This window comes from Hibiscus syriacus, unplaced genomic scaffold (assembly GCF_006381635.1).
Source record: "Hibiscus syriacus cultivar Baekdansim isolate YM2019G1 unplaced genomic scaffold, ASM638163v2 tig00116965_pilon, whole genome shotgun sequence".
NCBI lineage: Eukaryota > Viridiplantae > Streptophyta > Magnoliopsida > Malvales > Malvaceae > Hibiscus > Hibiscus syriacus.
The window spans coordinates 5,246,200-5,263,160 of NW_024063490.1; the positions used below are offsets into that span (position 1 = coordinate 5,246,200).

General features: G+C 37.0%; 1 protein-coding gene and 1 pseudogene across 1 annotated transcript; both read left to right on the forward strand.

Moving 5' to 3' along the window:
- The first annotated feature begins 8,019 nt into the window (after positions 1-8,019).
- On the forward strand, positions 8,020-10,691 carry LOC120191339 (probable N-succinyldiaminopimelate aminotransferase DapC). The gene is made up of 2 exons (XM_039194312.1): positions 8,020-8,383; positions 9,254-10,691. Exons 1-2 carry the CDS (start codon positions 8,126-8,128, stop codon positions 10,403-10,405), a joined length of 1,410 nt encoding a protein of 469 aa, XP_039050243.1. The 5' UTR covers positions 8,020-8,125; the 3' UTR covers positions 10,406-10,691.
- Positions 10,692-13,999: 3,308 nt separating this feature from the next.
- LOC120191215 lies at positions 14,000-15,701 on the forward strand (annotated as a pseudogene).
- Positions 15,702-16,961: the final 1,260 nt, after the last annotated feature.

Here is a 16,961-nt window from a genome sequence, read left to right on the forward strand (position 1 = left end):
CACCCAAGTAACGTACGGGAAGTCTTCCTTGCTTAAAGCCAGTAAAACTTATGATAGATTCAATGATGTGATGAGATATACCAGCCGTGAAGAGTTCACATTTTCCAGCATTAAGCTTCAATCCAGAAAATTCATAGAAGCAGTCCAGGACTGTAATGACACCCAGAACAGATTCAAGCTTACCTTTGCAGAAAATTAGTAAGTCGTCAGCAAAACACAAGTGAGTGAGTCCAATATTCTTGCATTTTGGATGAAAAGAAAACATCCCTTTAGAAGTAGCAGTGTTGAGAAGATTGGACAGGACATTCATAATCAGAACAAATAAAATGGGGGAAAGAGGATCGCCTTGTCTTATTCCCTTAGCACCCTTGAAATAACCGATCAAAGTTCCATTGAATGCAATAGAGTACCTAGCATTCGAATAGCAAGCAATAATCCAGTCAATCACTTTAGATGGAAATTCCATAGAATTTAGAACGATCGAAATGAAATCCCAATATATGGAGTCAAAGGTTTTTTGAAGATCAATTTTTAAAGCACATCGTGGAGATAAAGATTTCCTCCCATACCCTTTGACAATCGCTTGTGCAAGAAGAGTATTATCAACTATACTTCTTCCCTTGACAAATGCATATTGATTTGGAGCTATAATCCCTAGAAGCAGAGGAGTTATCCTATTAACAAGGATCTTAGTAATTGCTTTGTAAATCACTGAACATCATGATATAGGACGAAAATCAGAAACTTTGCTTGGATTTGGCATTTTAGGAATTAATGCAATAGTGGTCGAGTTAAAGGCTGGATAAATAAAAGATTCTTGGAAGAAATATTTGACAGCTTTAAGAACATCATTTTCAACCACCGACCAAGCTTTTTTGAAGAACAAGGCGGAATAACCATCGGGGCTTGGAGCCTTATCATTGCCAAGATCCAGGGGAGGTTACTAAAATTAGATTCAATATGCCTAAGATCATGCCAAAGCTGTCTTCTAAAAATTCTATTGTTTCCACCATAGATAGCAGTAATAATGTAAGGAACATCCTGAAATATTCCTTTAACAGTGATGGTTTGAGCCAAAACATAGCATAAAGAGATATCAATATCTTTTCGCCACAGTAACCATAATCTTCCATTCACAGCAAAATCGTAGTTGGTAATGCAATTCCAATTTTCAAAAGTAGTAGCAAGAATGTTTGCAGATTTATCCAGAATGCTAAATTCATGTCCCCTGTGACGAGGAACACATGTCTCCTCCCTTACTACATAATGTAGATGATTTGCGTTTATAAAATTGGGGCTTGGAGCCTTATCATTGCCTTGACTGAATATGGCTTCTTTAATCTCCTCGTTGGTAACTTCTTTAGCAAGCATTTCCTTATCTTCCAAGGAAGAAATTGGGTGCACCAAATCTTTAAGAATAGAAGGTGGACAAACTCGAGTATTAGGATCTTGAGTACCTAATAATTTTGTGAAATAATCAATAAGTTCCACTTATATATCTTCAAAAGAATCAAGTCTATCCCCCTAATGATTGACCAAGACTCTTATTGTCTGTCTTTTGTTCTTGGAAGCAATGACGGAATGAAAAAATTTTGTACGACAGTCACCTTCTTTAATCCAATGAACCTTAGCGTTTTGTTTCAAAAACATCGATTCAGCTTCTTCTAACAAGATAAAATCTCTCTGCAGTTCAAGTTCTTTCTCCAAAGGTTCATCACCGTTTAAGGTATGGAGTTATTGCAATTCAAGTTCCTCTCTCTTTTGAATGACTCTAGCAGTAATGTCGCTAAAACAATCCTTGTTAAGAAGTTTAAGACTAGTTTTGAGGCGTTTAAGCTTTGTGAATAAGATCTTCATTAGGTTGACTTCAATCTCCAAATTCCAGGATTGACTCACAGTATCAAGAAAGTTTGGGTGGAGTGTCCAACAATTAAAAAATTTAAAAGGTTTTAGTCTATTCACATGGATCTCTTTACTTAAATTCACCAAAGCCATGTAGTGATCAGAAGGATCCGGAGCCATGAACTCCACATAAGAAAGGGGAAAAGATTCAAACCATAAAGGATTGATTAAAACTCTGTCTAATTTCCGAGCCAAGAAATTATCTCTTTGCTTGTTGCTCCATGAAAATGTAGGACCAAAATAAGGATGATCTTGGAACTGGAGTTCTTGAGTTGTTTCTTGAAAATATAATGTTTCAGAAGAGGTGATCATACCCATAAGTTCACTGTCAGAGCTCTCATAATTATGCAGAATCACATTGAAATCACCTCCCAAGATCCAGGGGAGGTTACTAAAATTAGATTCAATATGCCTAAGATCATGCCAAAGCTGTCTTCTAAAAATTCTATTGTTTCCACCATAGATAGCAGTAATAATGTAAGGAACATCCTGAAATATTCCTTTAACAGTGATGGTTTGAGCCGAAACATAGCATAAAGAGATATCAATATCTTTTCGCCACAGTAACCATAATCTTCCATTCACAGCAAAAGCGTAGTTTTTAATGCAATTCCAATTTTCAAAAGTAGTAGCAAGAATGTTTGCAGATTTATCTAGAATGCTAAATTCATGTCCCCTGTGACGAGGAGCACATGTCTCCTCCCTTACTACATACTGTAGATGATTTGCGTTTATCCAAGTGAGACTTTTTCTCTGGAATTTGAAGAAGAAACAATTTCCTTGTCAAACTCAGAAGGCTTAATATTTACTTCTTCTCTTAAGTCGGGAGCAGTTCCTGGGTCTATTGCAGCGAGAGAAGAATCTGTGGGAAGATTAAGATTACTAGAAACAACCATATCAGTAACTTGATTGTGCGAATCAGAGCCTAGTACAAGTCCTCCTTCATTATCCTTACTAGGAATAACAGCAGGCTGAACAAGTTCAAAGGAAGTTAAATTTTGAATATCAGCCGTATTAGCTTCAGGATCAAGGGAGGCAGAAATAACATATTCTTTTCCCCTCCAAACAAGTGAGGCAGCTTGAGAAGAACTAGGAATTTGATTACAACCTTTTGTACTGTGACCAAACATGTTACAGTTCTTACAACAAGGAGGAATCCACGGTACTTCAACAACAATTTTAGTTGTTTGACCATTATTCAGAATGACATCAATATACCTAGGAATAGTATCATTTGCCCCAATCTCTATACATACTTTAGCGAATTCTAGCCTAGATTTGGATGCTATGACATAATCCATAGAAAGAGGAAAGCCAATTGCACTAGCTATATAGTTCAGACCCTCGTTCGAGAACAATTCAAGGGGAACATTATATAAATGTACCCACAAAGGGATTTTAGAGAGGTCAAAATCTAGCTTAGACATGTTTGGCTCTCAAATCCTAAGAATCAAGGGTTTGTTGAAGATATGCCAAGGTTCATTTTCCATAACCCAATTCCTAGCTTGCTCGGAATTAAAAGTAAAAAGGTAAAGGTTGTTACATGCGTAACTTGTCTGCACTGAAGCACCCTGTAAGGGTTTTTTCCACAGATTTTGAACAATCTGTTGCAACACTGAAAATTTTGGTGCTGGTCCGAGGAAGTGCCCAACAAGTGAGAGTCTCCATCCATCAATTCCATCTTCAAAAACTCCCGGGGGTGGGTGAACAGTCGGGGTTCCATCGCGCAAATTTGGAGGAAAATACCGAAGTTGATTTCCAGTAGAGCATGAGAAGAGTTTTCGCCAGTCCATCAGGAACCCAAGACAACCTATGAAAACTGATAAGGAAAAGGAAACGATGATGAAGAACGAAGAACAGTGAAGGAACGATCGAATCTCCGAGAATGCAGTTGCAGATCTTCAGTTTCCATTAGACCTGCTAATGTACGCCGAGAGAGAATTGCAAACGTGCGCCATTTAACTTTTATAACTTGAGTAGTAATAACTTTCATTATTGTTGTCTCTTAAGTTAAAAAAATACCCAGACTCCTTGGAATTCAGCGCCGCCCCTGCTCCCAATTCTAGAAAACATCGGAGATTGGACGACGATCCCCCCGATAGAGGAGGCATCTATCCGGCGTTATGAGTCAAACTAAAATCATGACTCAGGGATCTCGATTTAATCCAATTTTTGAAGCAGAAGCAGATGACGATAATAACCAGAATACTGCCAGTGTTACGAGTCAGCCCTCCTCCCCCTCGATTCATCAACTCCCCTTACCTCCATCCCGACTGAACCCTAAATCAAAGGCCAAAGGGAAGACAGCTGCTGCTCCCAAGGTACCAAAAGCCATCACCATCCGTAAGCCTCTCACTGTTACATTGTCAGACTTCCTACCCCTTTCACGCCAAGCTTCCAAAGCTTCCAGTTCTCGTACAGCTCCTCCAACGAATTCAAATTCCTCTTTTGACAAAAGTAAGCATACAATCATGATCATTGATGAGAATGCTGATCCTAACGTTACTCATAAGGCACCAGCTTAAGGATTAAATGCGGATACTACTTCACAGTCACAGTTCCGGTGGTGATCCGGTATTGGCAATGATTGAATGATTTTTGTATTCTTCACCTCGCCATTTATTTTATGGATTTTAAAATTTTTGTTGGAATATCCAAGGCTGCATTCATTCTTGTTTCTTGCCTGCAGCGAAACAATTCTTGAGAGATCATAAACCAAACTTGGTGGCTTTTGTTGAGCCTCAAATTATTGGTCGTCCACCTGACTCGGTTATCTTTGCATTTAATTTTCGGAATTCTCATCGCGTTGAAGCTGATGGCTTCTTAGGGGGAATTTGGTTTGTTTGGTATGATACAATCACTGTGGATATTGTCATTAATCATTTTTAATTTATCCACCTCCGCATCAGTCTTGTTAAGGATAGAGCTTCCTTCCGAGCTACGGCCTACTATGCTAGCCCCTCTTCCTTTGGCAGAAAGATTATTTGGCCCCATATGCGTCGCCTGGCAATTTCCGTTCGATCCCCTTGGATTTTATTTGGAGACTTTAACGCAAATCTTAGCTACGAGGATAGAATGGGTTGCGCTTCTTCAGCTAAACCGAGTAAGGATTTCAAGAACTTGATCTTTGACTATGGCTTACGAGACACGGGCTATCACGACCCTGATTTCACTTGGACGAGGGGTCCCTCCTCGGTTCGGCTTGACAGGTGCATTTGAAATAGCTACTTGGATTAAGCTTATCTTGAATCTTCCGTCCATCACCTTCTCCGCTTGCAGTCTGATCATCGACCCATCCTCCTCCAGGTTGGGAAAATATTGCGAGCTCCCAACGAAACTCAATTCCGTTATTTTTCTTACTGGCTTAGTCACGTTGACTTTCCGAGAATGGTTAAGGATAATTGGGTGCCTTCTTCCTCCATGATCGGGAGTATTCAGAATTTCTCTATTGTGACGGACACTTGGAATAAGACAATTTTCGGTTATTTGGGAACCAAAAAACGAATGATAATGGCGAGGCTCAGAGGAACTCAAAGAGTGCTTGGTACATATTCTTCTTACTTCTTGATCAATTTGGAATCTGATTTACTTGTTGAGCTCGAAAAAACCCTTGATCAAGAAAAGTTACTTTGCCGTCAAAAGTCTCGATCGGAATGGATAGCTAACGGTGACAGAATCACTCGATAATTCCATTGTAGAGCCATTTGCCGCAGACAAAAGAATCATATTTCATCTCTCAAAATTCATGATGGGATGTGGTGTGAGGATGACTCTATCCTTAGAGACGAGGCTGCGTCTTTCTTCCGCAGTCTCTTTGAAGATGCTATTCAAACCATTCATATTCTTCTACCTTTAGATGATGTGTGGGTTCCAACTACAGGTCCCTTTGGACAGTTCATATTAAATGGAGATACTCAAATGACCTTGCTTTCTCAGATCTTATGAACGATGCAGAAAATTGAAACGTGGCAAAGGTCTCATCTTTCTTCTCACCAGAAGCTGTCCCTCATATTCTTGCCATCAAGTGCCCTGATCCATTAGATCAAATTGACACGTCAATCTGGCGTTGGAGTGTAGATCATTCCTTTAGCACAAAATCAGCTTTTACAAGCCTGGCAAATACTTACTGGAACCCTGCCCATCATTTTTGGAATTTGATATGGAAGCTTCAAATTCATCAGCGGTTGCGCTTATTCCATTGAATGATTGCTCATCAAAGATCAATGACTAACGTTGAAAGATGTCGTCGATCCGTAGCCCATTCCCCAAACTGCCCTTACTGTAATGCAGCCATGGAAACAATCTTTCATACCTTGAGAAAATGCCAATCTGCTAGCAACATCTGGTGCCAAGTTCTTCCCGTAAATCTTACTCATTTCTTTACCCGTGATAATATTTTTGACTGGTTCCAGTTAAATTTGCAATCCCATAAATTGCGTTCTGCCTGGAATCTACCTTGGCCTATGTTATTCGCTTCAACTCTATGGCAAATATGAAAAAATCGGAATGAAGTGGCATTCAACAACTCTTGATCCTCCCCAGATTCCATCATCTGCAGAAGCATCACCTGAGCGCGTTACTATTCTGAAAATCAGTCCTTTATCTCGCTTCCCCCGAGAGCCAAACACCAGACTACCTCATTAGCTTCGACCTCAGGAAGGCTGGGTTGTCTTGAACACTGATGGTGCCCTCTCCTTAGTAAATGACATTGGTTCAATTGAAGCTATTATTCGCGGTCATGAAGGCTCCTGACTTGCTAGATTTAATAAATCGATTGGAATAGCTCAACCGCTACAAATTAAACTGTGGGCTATTTTCATTGGAATCCAACTTGCATGGGACCATGGTTTTATAAAACTAATGATACAATTGGATAGCAAAGAAGCGATCGATCTTCTTCGGAGCCCAAATGCTAGTTCGTGTTCAATTCCGCTTGTTCCTGCCACTCATAAATTTTGCAATAAAGGATGGGCAACCGACATCCTTTGGGTCCCCAGCGAAGGAAACAAGGCTGCGGACATGATAGCTAAACTTGGAAATCTCCCCTGTTATGACTTATCATGCTTCGCTGAACCACCTGATTCCCTCTTTCAAACTCTAGATTTCGATAAGCTGAACACGGTGTAAAACTTTGGCTGATTTAGCCCAAAGATAACCGGATTTTTATTTAACACATTAGGACAAGTAAAAATTTATTTTGGGATCTACTATATTTTTTAAAGTATTATTGGAACTCGTCACATTGAGATAATGAATTCTAATAAAAATATTTTTATTCAAACTCGTCACACCGAGATGAATAGTTTGAATAAAATATAATTTTTTTATTAAAATCTATCAAATCGAGATAAAAAGTTAAAATAAAAAAAATATTTTTTATTAAAACTCGTTACTTCGATGTAACGAGTTACATTTCATCGTAGAAAAGACTACAAACCACAAAATAAATTTTTATTTACTCTAATAAACTAAATAAAAAACTCATATAATATACTGCGTCAATTTTACCTAAAACTTTTGTTTTATTTTATCTTTACAATTCAAAAAATATATATATTAATAATAATTTGGGAAAAATACATAAATATTCTTTTAATTATAGGATGTTATTCTATTGAGTACCTCGAATATTAAAAGATACAAAAATAGTCCTTTGACTATAAGAAATTAATTTATTGAGTTCATTGACTATTAAAATTTACAAAATAGTCATTTGACTATTCATATGTTCTAAACTCGTCATTTTTCTTTAAAAATTTGACTCCAATCTGAGTTGGACGCCAATATGTTGACTGAGATATGATAGTCGGTTTAGATTTTGAGATAAAATTTTCTAATATCCCATACATCATATTAATGTCTAATTTAGATTGTCGTTAATTTTTAATAGAAAAAAAATACGTTTGAAACATATGAATATTCGGGTAACTATTTTATAATTTTTAATAGTCGAGGAACAACAAAATAATATCCTATAATTTAAAGATCATTTTATAACTTTTAATAGTTATGAAACTTAATAAATCAACGCCCTATAACTAAGGGACCATTTGTGCACTTTACCATAATAATTTTATATAGAAAAATATTTCCCAAAAACTTCAGGTCTCACGGATTTCACCAAAAAGAACTCACTCAGGCTTTCTATCCTCTGACTCCGAACTTTCATAAAAGAAAGAGGGTCAAATTCAAAATAGTTATAAAAAAATCCACCAAAACTTCGATGCAGGCTGCTGAATGTACTTGGTCACATTTCCAGATGCTTAGACCACTTTGCTTAAAACCCTCCACATCAACACCTACTTTTTTTAATTTTCCAAAGCATTTTAAAAAAGCTTCTTTTGATTCTCCTTTCGTCAGCTCTAACAGGAGATTCAACAATTACCCATCGTTCATAGCCACCATGTCCCCTGCTTCTACCCAGAAAGACACTGTTTCAACTCACGATGGGACTCCCCAAATCAGCCAGCAACCAGTTCAGGTACCCATTTCTCCTTTCTTTCTTGATTTGATTTTTGGTGATTTGAGGAGGTTTCCCCCTTTTCGTTTGTTGTTTGCTGTTGGGTTTGGTTTTGTAAAGGTTGTATTGGATGATTTTATTTGTTTTAGTTGATCTTAATTTTGACCCTACTTTGTGTTTTTTTTCTTTTGTGAGATTCCCCCCCCCCAACTGGTTTGGCATGTTCTTTGTGGAATTTTTTATAACGAGGTCCGTGTCGAGAGTGTAGAAATTTCTTGATTTGAATCTTCTAAAATCTGCAAATTGATTAAATCATATGAGATTTTTTAATATGAATTCATGAAAATGGTTTGTAGTATAACAAATTGAAGAACTATATCGTGTTGTTCTTTCAATCTCACATGGATTAGTTTCTGAATTTAGTAGAAAATGAGATTGTTTCTGCCATGCCTTTTTTGGATTTAACATGCAGGATGGATGCTTGATTTTATGCTAAAGACCGAACTTGTAAAATATTAGGGGCAAATATAGATTATCAATAGAAAAAATGAAGAAAATATGAAAAGAAAAGATGGGAATTTGAAATTTTCACGACCGCCCCATGGGATTTATAGAAGTATTAATTTGATTCACACAACACTTAATCCCCCGTTTACCCTTGCAGTTGGCACACATTTTCAGGTTAAAAGCAACACTTAAGCCCCGCAGGATCTAAAGAAAATGTTGGCTTTTCTGATTAAAATCATGGTCTAGCAATTCAAATACGGTTGCAATCTTGAAATGCCATGTGTGAGCTGTTTATGTTTATGTAGATGTATGTGTATATGTGTATATATGTATGTATGTATGTATGTATAGTGTTCTGTCTGGTAACCTAGTATGTTTTCTTAGGTTGCAAAGCGACTGGAGAAGTTCAAAACTACAATTTTTACTCAGATGAGTATGCTTGCTATCAAGCATGGAGCAATAAATCTTGGCCAAGGCTTCCCCAACTTTGATGGTCCTGATTTTGTAAAAGAAGCGGCAATTCAAGCCATTAAAGATGGAAAAAACCAATATGCTCGAGGATATGGAGTTCCAGACTTCAACAACGCCATCGCTGCTCGCTTCAAGAAGGATACTGGTCTTGTGATTGACCCTGAGAAGGAAGTTACGGTCACCTCTGGGTGCACCGAAGCTATTGCTGCAACCATGTTAGGCTTGATTAATCCAGGTGATGAGGTGATCCTCTTTGCTCCGTTTTATGATTCTTATGAAGCGACATTATCTATGGCTGGTGCTGAAGTAAAATGCATAACGTTGCGCCCTCCGGATTTTTCTGTTCCTATTGATGAGCTTAAATCCACTATCTCGAAGAACACTCGTGCCATTCTTATAAACACTCCACATAACCCCACTGGGAAGATGTTTACTCGTGAGGAACTTAATACCATTGCATCATTGTGCATTGAGAATGACGTATTGGTTTTTACGGATGAAGTTTATGATAAATTGGCTTTCGAGATGGATCACATTTCAATGGCATCACTTCCTGGAATGTACGAACGAACAGTGACTATGAACTCCTTGGGGAAGACATTCTCCTTAACTGGGTGGAAAATCGGGTGGGCGATAGCTCCCCCACACTTGACTTGGGGAGTGCGGCAAGCACACTCGTTCCTTACTTTTGCTACTTCCACTCCAATGCAATGGGCAGCTACAGTCGCTCTCTGTGCCCCTGATTCCTACTTTGAGGAGCTAAAGAGAGATTATATGGCAAAGAAGGCGATTTTGGTACAGGGGTTGAAAGATGTTGGGTTTAAGGTGTTCCCGTCGAGTGGAACATACTTTGTTGTGGTAGATCACACCCCTTTTGGTTTAGAGAATGATATTACGTTTTGCGAGTATCTGATCAAGGAAGTCGGAGTTGTGGCAATTCCTACAAGTGTATTTTACTTGAACCCGGAAGACGGAAGGAATTTGGTGAGATTTACCTTCTGCAAGGATGAAGAAACTTTAAGGTCTGCAGTTGAGAGGATGAAGGAGAAGCTGAAGAAAAAGTGATTAAAACACGTGGAACGAGGTTTTCTGGCCAAGGTATGTCACTAGATTTCGGTTCTTCACACCGAGTAAGTTGTTATCCATAAAAGACAGTCTGAATTTAGGTTGAGTATGACTCAAACCAAATCTAAAACTTTAATTTGAATAATAAAAATCATTGTAGGTGTTAACAGACTATTCATGGATGAATATGCAGTAGTTTGTGCTTAATTGCTTGGACTGAAACATAACTCGAGTGATACCTTCGCTTCGGTAACAGTTACATCTTGATGGATGGAATGCGTGTTTGCAGATGTTGAGATTTGAATCCTGGATTTATGTTGTCATTTCTTAAGAAAGACCGAATAAATTTGACGTCCGGCGATACGAAATTTCCGTTAGAAAAAAGGGCATGAAATCTTAAGAAAACAAACTTTCTCATCATTTACTTTGCATGGACTATAATAGGGTGGACATATATATTGGTTTATAGGTTCCTCTATCTTGTGTTGATTTCATAACCAAATTTAATATTTACAACAACAAAAAAATAATCCAAAAAACCAGATGGAGAGTATGTCTGAAAACCAACCTGGAGCAAGGGTTAATGGCACTCGTGGTAATCATTTTTATATTATTCTTTCATTAATGTTGATTATATTCATAACTATCGCGCATTATCCAAATTTTTGTATTTTAATATAAAAATCACGCAGCTGTTCTTGATTGTTGTTATTCATGCAAAATTTTTTCTTCTAAAATGTGTTAAAGTGCATGGATGAGTTAGATTGGAATCGATTCGAAAAAGTTATATTTTTTGGATATCAATGGCTCAGCCCCAGGGAGGCACTACAAGCTTTACTGGTGCTACCAGTGTTATCAATCTGTTAGGATTGCCTCTGAATCTTTCGGATATCATCTGCCCTCATGTTTATGAAATCAGCAGGCCGAGAATGGTTGTTGATTTCGCAGCTTTCGATCCTTCCGTTGAATCTCATCAGTTCGAATAACTCTCTTATCATGGATCATCGATCTGGATATTCAATCGTGGTGGTTCTGGTAATCAAGAACCTTTTGGCTCCCCTTTGCTCAATCGTTGAAACAATTTACTGGACTCCAAATCTGGAAACAACCCCCTGAGCGTCTTGAAGGCATGGAGTCGTAGTTTCAATGGGAATGAAACCGAGAACACGAACCTGAAGCTCTACATTGACATTGTCCTGGGACTTGGACTATCAGCAGACCTACGGATCCGAGCAGAGCTTAACCAAGTTTGCAACAAGCAAACACTGCACGTCCTAGTTTGATCCTTTTCTGGACTAGGACTCAAAAGAGTTGATTGATCAAATAACACAAAATGACAGTCCGGATTAACTCCGGCTTACGATACAGAATGTCCGGTTTGTAAAGAGGAATTTGATGTCGGGGCAAAGCAAGAAAATAATAACTTATTTGAGTAGCTTGTCATATTTTTCTTTAACTAAATCCATATACTTACTAATATACGACTGCAGAAAATTTAGCAAGAACCAAGTGTAAATACATACATACATACATATATATATATGCACACCTGAAGAATCTCGCCCAATGCCTCTTCTGGAGCCATTCTTAGACCACCCTAGCATAAATTTATTTAATAATAATATTTATAATATTAATAATAATAATAATAATAATAATAATAATAATAATAATAATAATAATAATAATAATAATAATAATAAAAGGTTGGATAAAATATGGTGATTACATGCAAAAACCTTTGGAAAGTTTAGCTGAGCATGGATTGGATCATGCTTAGTATGGTGAAGATGGAATTTTGCTTCTCGAGGTCAACAGGATGCTTAGAGCTGGAGGCTATTTTTTCTGGGCTGCACAGTATACATGAAGAGATTCTACAAGAGCAGTGGAAAGGTAGCCCCTCATGTCAAGTTAGATAAATTAAGGGTCAAAACTTAATTTTATTAGTTTCAAAACTGACATGATCTTAAAAAATACATAAATCAAAAATCTTTGAAGGGTAGTGATTTAATTACAATGATGTCAAAATTATTAGTGGACTAAAATATAATTAAACCATTAAATTTGAAGTCCAACGCCTCTCCCACCTCTAATGTGCCCCCGTCCTGATTAATAGGTTGTCGAAATGACATGTCAATGTATGTATTAGTTTAATTTTTTTTTTTAAATTCAAATGTTTTTTTAAAATATCTATATCTAAATTCATACACACGTACGAACTATACCGTTCGAATCTATATCGTTAAAGGAGAACAAAATTCCCTTAACCCATCCTAATATTTTCATTGCCATTACCATAGAAGAAAATAAAAGGAGGGGTCCATTTGATTTCCACACATGTAAACTCAAAGTCATAGATACCCTAAATCTAAGTGATTAAATAATAATCAGCCAATTATTCCAACGTTTGGAACTAATTTTCAGCTTCAACTTTCAACATTCATGCATTGTAGACCCGATTAAGAATATTTTCATTTTAGTTTAAAATAAATATCAATAAAATATTTTTTTTTAATGGTAAGATAGGCTTTTTGAACTGATTCCTATTGTGGTCACAACCCTAATCTATAAAATAATTAATCTTACAAATTGAGTAAAGGGGACAAATAAGATAGGTTTCCAGCAATAATCTATCATACACAGAGCAAATATAATGACTTTCACAAATAAATTAAAGGGTAAAGAATGCAAATGGTCCCCGACTATAGGATACTGCTTTAATAAATCCTTCGACTATTAAAAGTTATAAAATAATCCTTCGACTACAGAGTGTTGATTTGTTGAGCACCTCGACTATTAAAAGTTACAAAATGGTCATCGAGTATTTATTATGTTCCAAACTTGTCATTTTCCATAAATATGGATGATATTCTGAGTTGAACGTTAACTTGTTGATTGTTGTATGATAAAATTTAAGTCCAAAATCTCAAACGGCTATCATATATCATTCATCATGTTAACGTCTAATTTAAACAAACGTCAATTTTTAACGGAAAAGGACGAGTCTAGAATATAATGAATAGTTGAGGAACTCAACAAAGCAACACTCCATAGTTGAAGGACCATTTTATAACTTTTAATAATTAAGGGGCTTAATAAAGAAATACTTATAGTTGGGGACCATTTGTGTTCTTTACTCTAAATTAAAATGAGAGGTTTTTTTTTTTAAAAAAAATTCTCTGTTTTGATCCTATTATAGTATATATCAATGTTTTTTCATTTGAATAAACTTACATATATTTTGCATAAAATATTGTTCGAACTCGAATCATCAAAATAAAAAGCATCGTATTCATAGAGATCCACATAGACTACTTCTTTCTTTTATTGTTTTTTTTATTTCTCTGATTCTATCAGCAAAGTAAAAGGATTATGATAATAGTGCTGTGTTTTTGTTTGACGGGTCATGGAATCTTATATCAAGTGGGAGTTAGTGCATTGTACTAATACAATTAAAGATTACAAATATTAAAATTCGAACTTTAAATCGAATTCCTCGAGCATTTTCTTGCTTATAAGAAGGGCCATTTCTCCTTCCTGAAGTTGGCAAGCCTAAGAGGAAGGTAGAGAAGAGGAAGATAGTAGAGGGAAACAATGGGAGCATTGTGCAATGTGTTAAACAAAGTGAAACCATACCTTACAATAGTATCCCTGCAGTTTGGATATGCAGGGATGTACATAGTATCCATGGTATGTTTGAAGAATGGCATGAGCAACTTCATCCTTGCCACATACCGTCGCCACCATTGTCATTGCACCCTTTGCTTTCGTTCTCGAGAGGTTCCTCTTTCTTCCTCCCTTTTCTTTCCTTTACGGATTTAAGTTGCAGTCTCGATCTATTACCACAACAATGAGAATCGACACTGCAAAATAACGACGGTAATGTTATCTCGTGGTCTCGATTTAAACTCCCCTTTGTATTCTTTTATGCAGGAAAATAAGGCCAAAGATGACCCTCCCTATCTTCCTCAGGATTGTAGCTCTTGGTTTCCTTGAGTAATGCTGCAAAAACATTTATATACATGTATATATGTATATATTATGGATGTTAAACGTTACTGATTGGATGTTGCAGGCCAGTGCTTGACCAAAACTTATATTATCTGGGAATGAAGATGACAACAGCAACATATTCATCTGCTTTTGTCAACATGCTTCCTGCTGTTACCTTCATATTGGCAATGATTTTCAGGTGAGTAAAAACCATGCCATTTCTCACCGAGATCGAACGAATTTACCCATCTTTAATATACAATAGCCATGTTGAATTCAGGTTAGAGAAGGTGAATGTGAAGAAGATAAGAAGTGTAGCGAAGATCATTGGAACAGCAATCACAGTCATGGGAGCAATGGTGATGACTTTATACAAAGGTCCCATTATCAGCTTCATCAAGTCAGGGGGAGCTATCCATCATGGAACCACCGCCGAATCCAAAAACAAACACATGATTACAGGCACAATATTTGTTCTTGGAAGTATTTGCAGCTGGTCAGGCTTCTTTATTTTGCAAGTGAGTCCGAATCCGACGAACCGTTGAATGAGAAAAACAGAACTCAATTGAAACTACTAATGTTTGAGCTAACATCTGGTTATGGTTTCTGGTTCAGTCTTTCACGTTGAATCAGTACCCTGCAGAGCTCTCTCTTACAGCAATGATCTGTTTCATGGGGATGGTTGACGGAGCAGGTGTGTCGCTCATCTTGGTTCGCGACCTAAGTGCGTGGAAATTCGGTTGGGACTCGAGGCTTCTCGCTGCAACATACTCTGTAAGTGCCTATGAACATATGCACAAGAAACACATGTATTTCAGCATTACTAATATCCAAATCTTGAGCTCGATCAGGGAATAGTATGCTCCGGCATCGCGTATTACGTGCAAGGAGTCGTGATCAGGCAACGAGGGCCGGTTTTCGTAACATCATTCAGCCCTCTATGCATGATCATCACTGCAATGCTAGGGGCCATTGTTTTAGCAGAAAAAATCCACCTTGGAAGGTATGCTGCAAACTGCAAAGTACAAAGTTTACTAATTGAAACATAATAAACTTCTGCTGACACTGACAGAAAGCATACCATCGTTGTTTTTTTTTAATAATCAGCGTTATTGGAGCACTTATCATAGTGACAGGGCTTTACACAGTGATATGGGGCAAAAGCAAAGATGGCAAAGATTCAGAAACAGATGAGAAAAACAATGTTGTGCAAGAACTACCAATCACAGGCAAAGCTAGAGCAATCAGCATTGATGATGTGATCAATGGAATTGCCAAAATTGTTAATGTTCCATCAACCTGAACAGTGTTTTGGATAATGGTTTAAGATGATAGAAATAGTTATGAAGTATAATAGGTGTATTTGGTTGATTTTCCTGTTGTCATTTTTACTAGTTCATTGGAAATAGAAAAAATGGCTTGTTTTGCTTCCCTCTTGTTTCTTTCACCAGTTCATCAATGACGATTACTGTTTGTTTTTGATGGTTTTATTATTGAATGGAGAAGAACCCAAGGATTAAAATACCGATTTCGATAATAGCAATCATAATCGGCCGACTCAGAATCCGAGTTCTAGTAGTTTAACTCACAATTGTTCATGTTGGAAACCATCGGTAGCAGCTGTAGATAACTCAATTGCATAATTAATCTGATGAATACAAATTTATTCATACACAATTTTTGGAGAAAGTTTCTTACTAGAACTAAATTATCTTATAGTATTTTATTCTAATAAAATGAGCAAGTTTCCTACTTGAACTAGACTACCTTATTTTATTCTAATATAATATGCTAATAGTTAGGATTAGAATTAGAATTACTTTAAAATACACTACAACAAAAGTGTTCTGTAGCGGCGTTTTAAGGACAAACGCCACAAAATGATACTTTAGTGGCGTTTTTTAAACAAACGCCGCAATAGAGTGGGAATTTAGCGGCGTTTATAGCTAAAACGCCGCAATAGAGATGTTTATAGTGGCGTTTTTAAACAAAAACCGCAATAGAGTGGTAATTTAGCGGCGTTTTTACACAAACGCCGCGATAGTGTTGTTTATAGTGGCGTTTGTTCAACAAATGACGCTATAGAGAAGTAATTTCGCGATGCTTATCAAACAAACGCCGTAATAGTATTGTTTATAGTGGCGTTTGTGCAAAAAACGCCGTAATAGAGTAATAATATAGCGGCATTTGTCCTACAAACGACGCAATATGTTGTTTATCGTGGTGTTTATATAAAAAGTCTGCAAAAATATGCACTACAGTGGCGTTTTTTAAAAAATGCCGCAAGAGGGTCAATATATGCTCCATACTTTTCTCCTGCCCAATCCCTAAAATCATTTCAGCACTGTATCCCTAAAAGGGATTTCTCTGGTACAATAACAGCCCTCACACGATTGCAGCCGACATCATCTTCTGTATGTCCCGATGACCAAATTTGCCCTCTCAGTAGCGAACAATTATCTCACGATTGCACAGTTTGATCCCTTCTCTCACTATTGAACTTTTTCATTTATTTTTTGTTGGTATTCTGAAAATGGCGAAAACCCAGAAAGCTAACGTAATG

Bases quoted from the DNA above. Each gene is read 5' to 3' on its own strand.
- LOC120191339 (XM_039194312.1), top strand. From the start codon at position 8,126: ATGCAGGCTGCTGAATGTACTTGGTCACATTTCCAGATGCTTAGACCA. The intron at 8,384-9,253 runs GTACCCATTTCT...ATGTTTTCTTAG, and splicing joins TCAGCCAGCAACCAGTTCAG to GTTGCAAAGCGACTGGAGAA.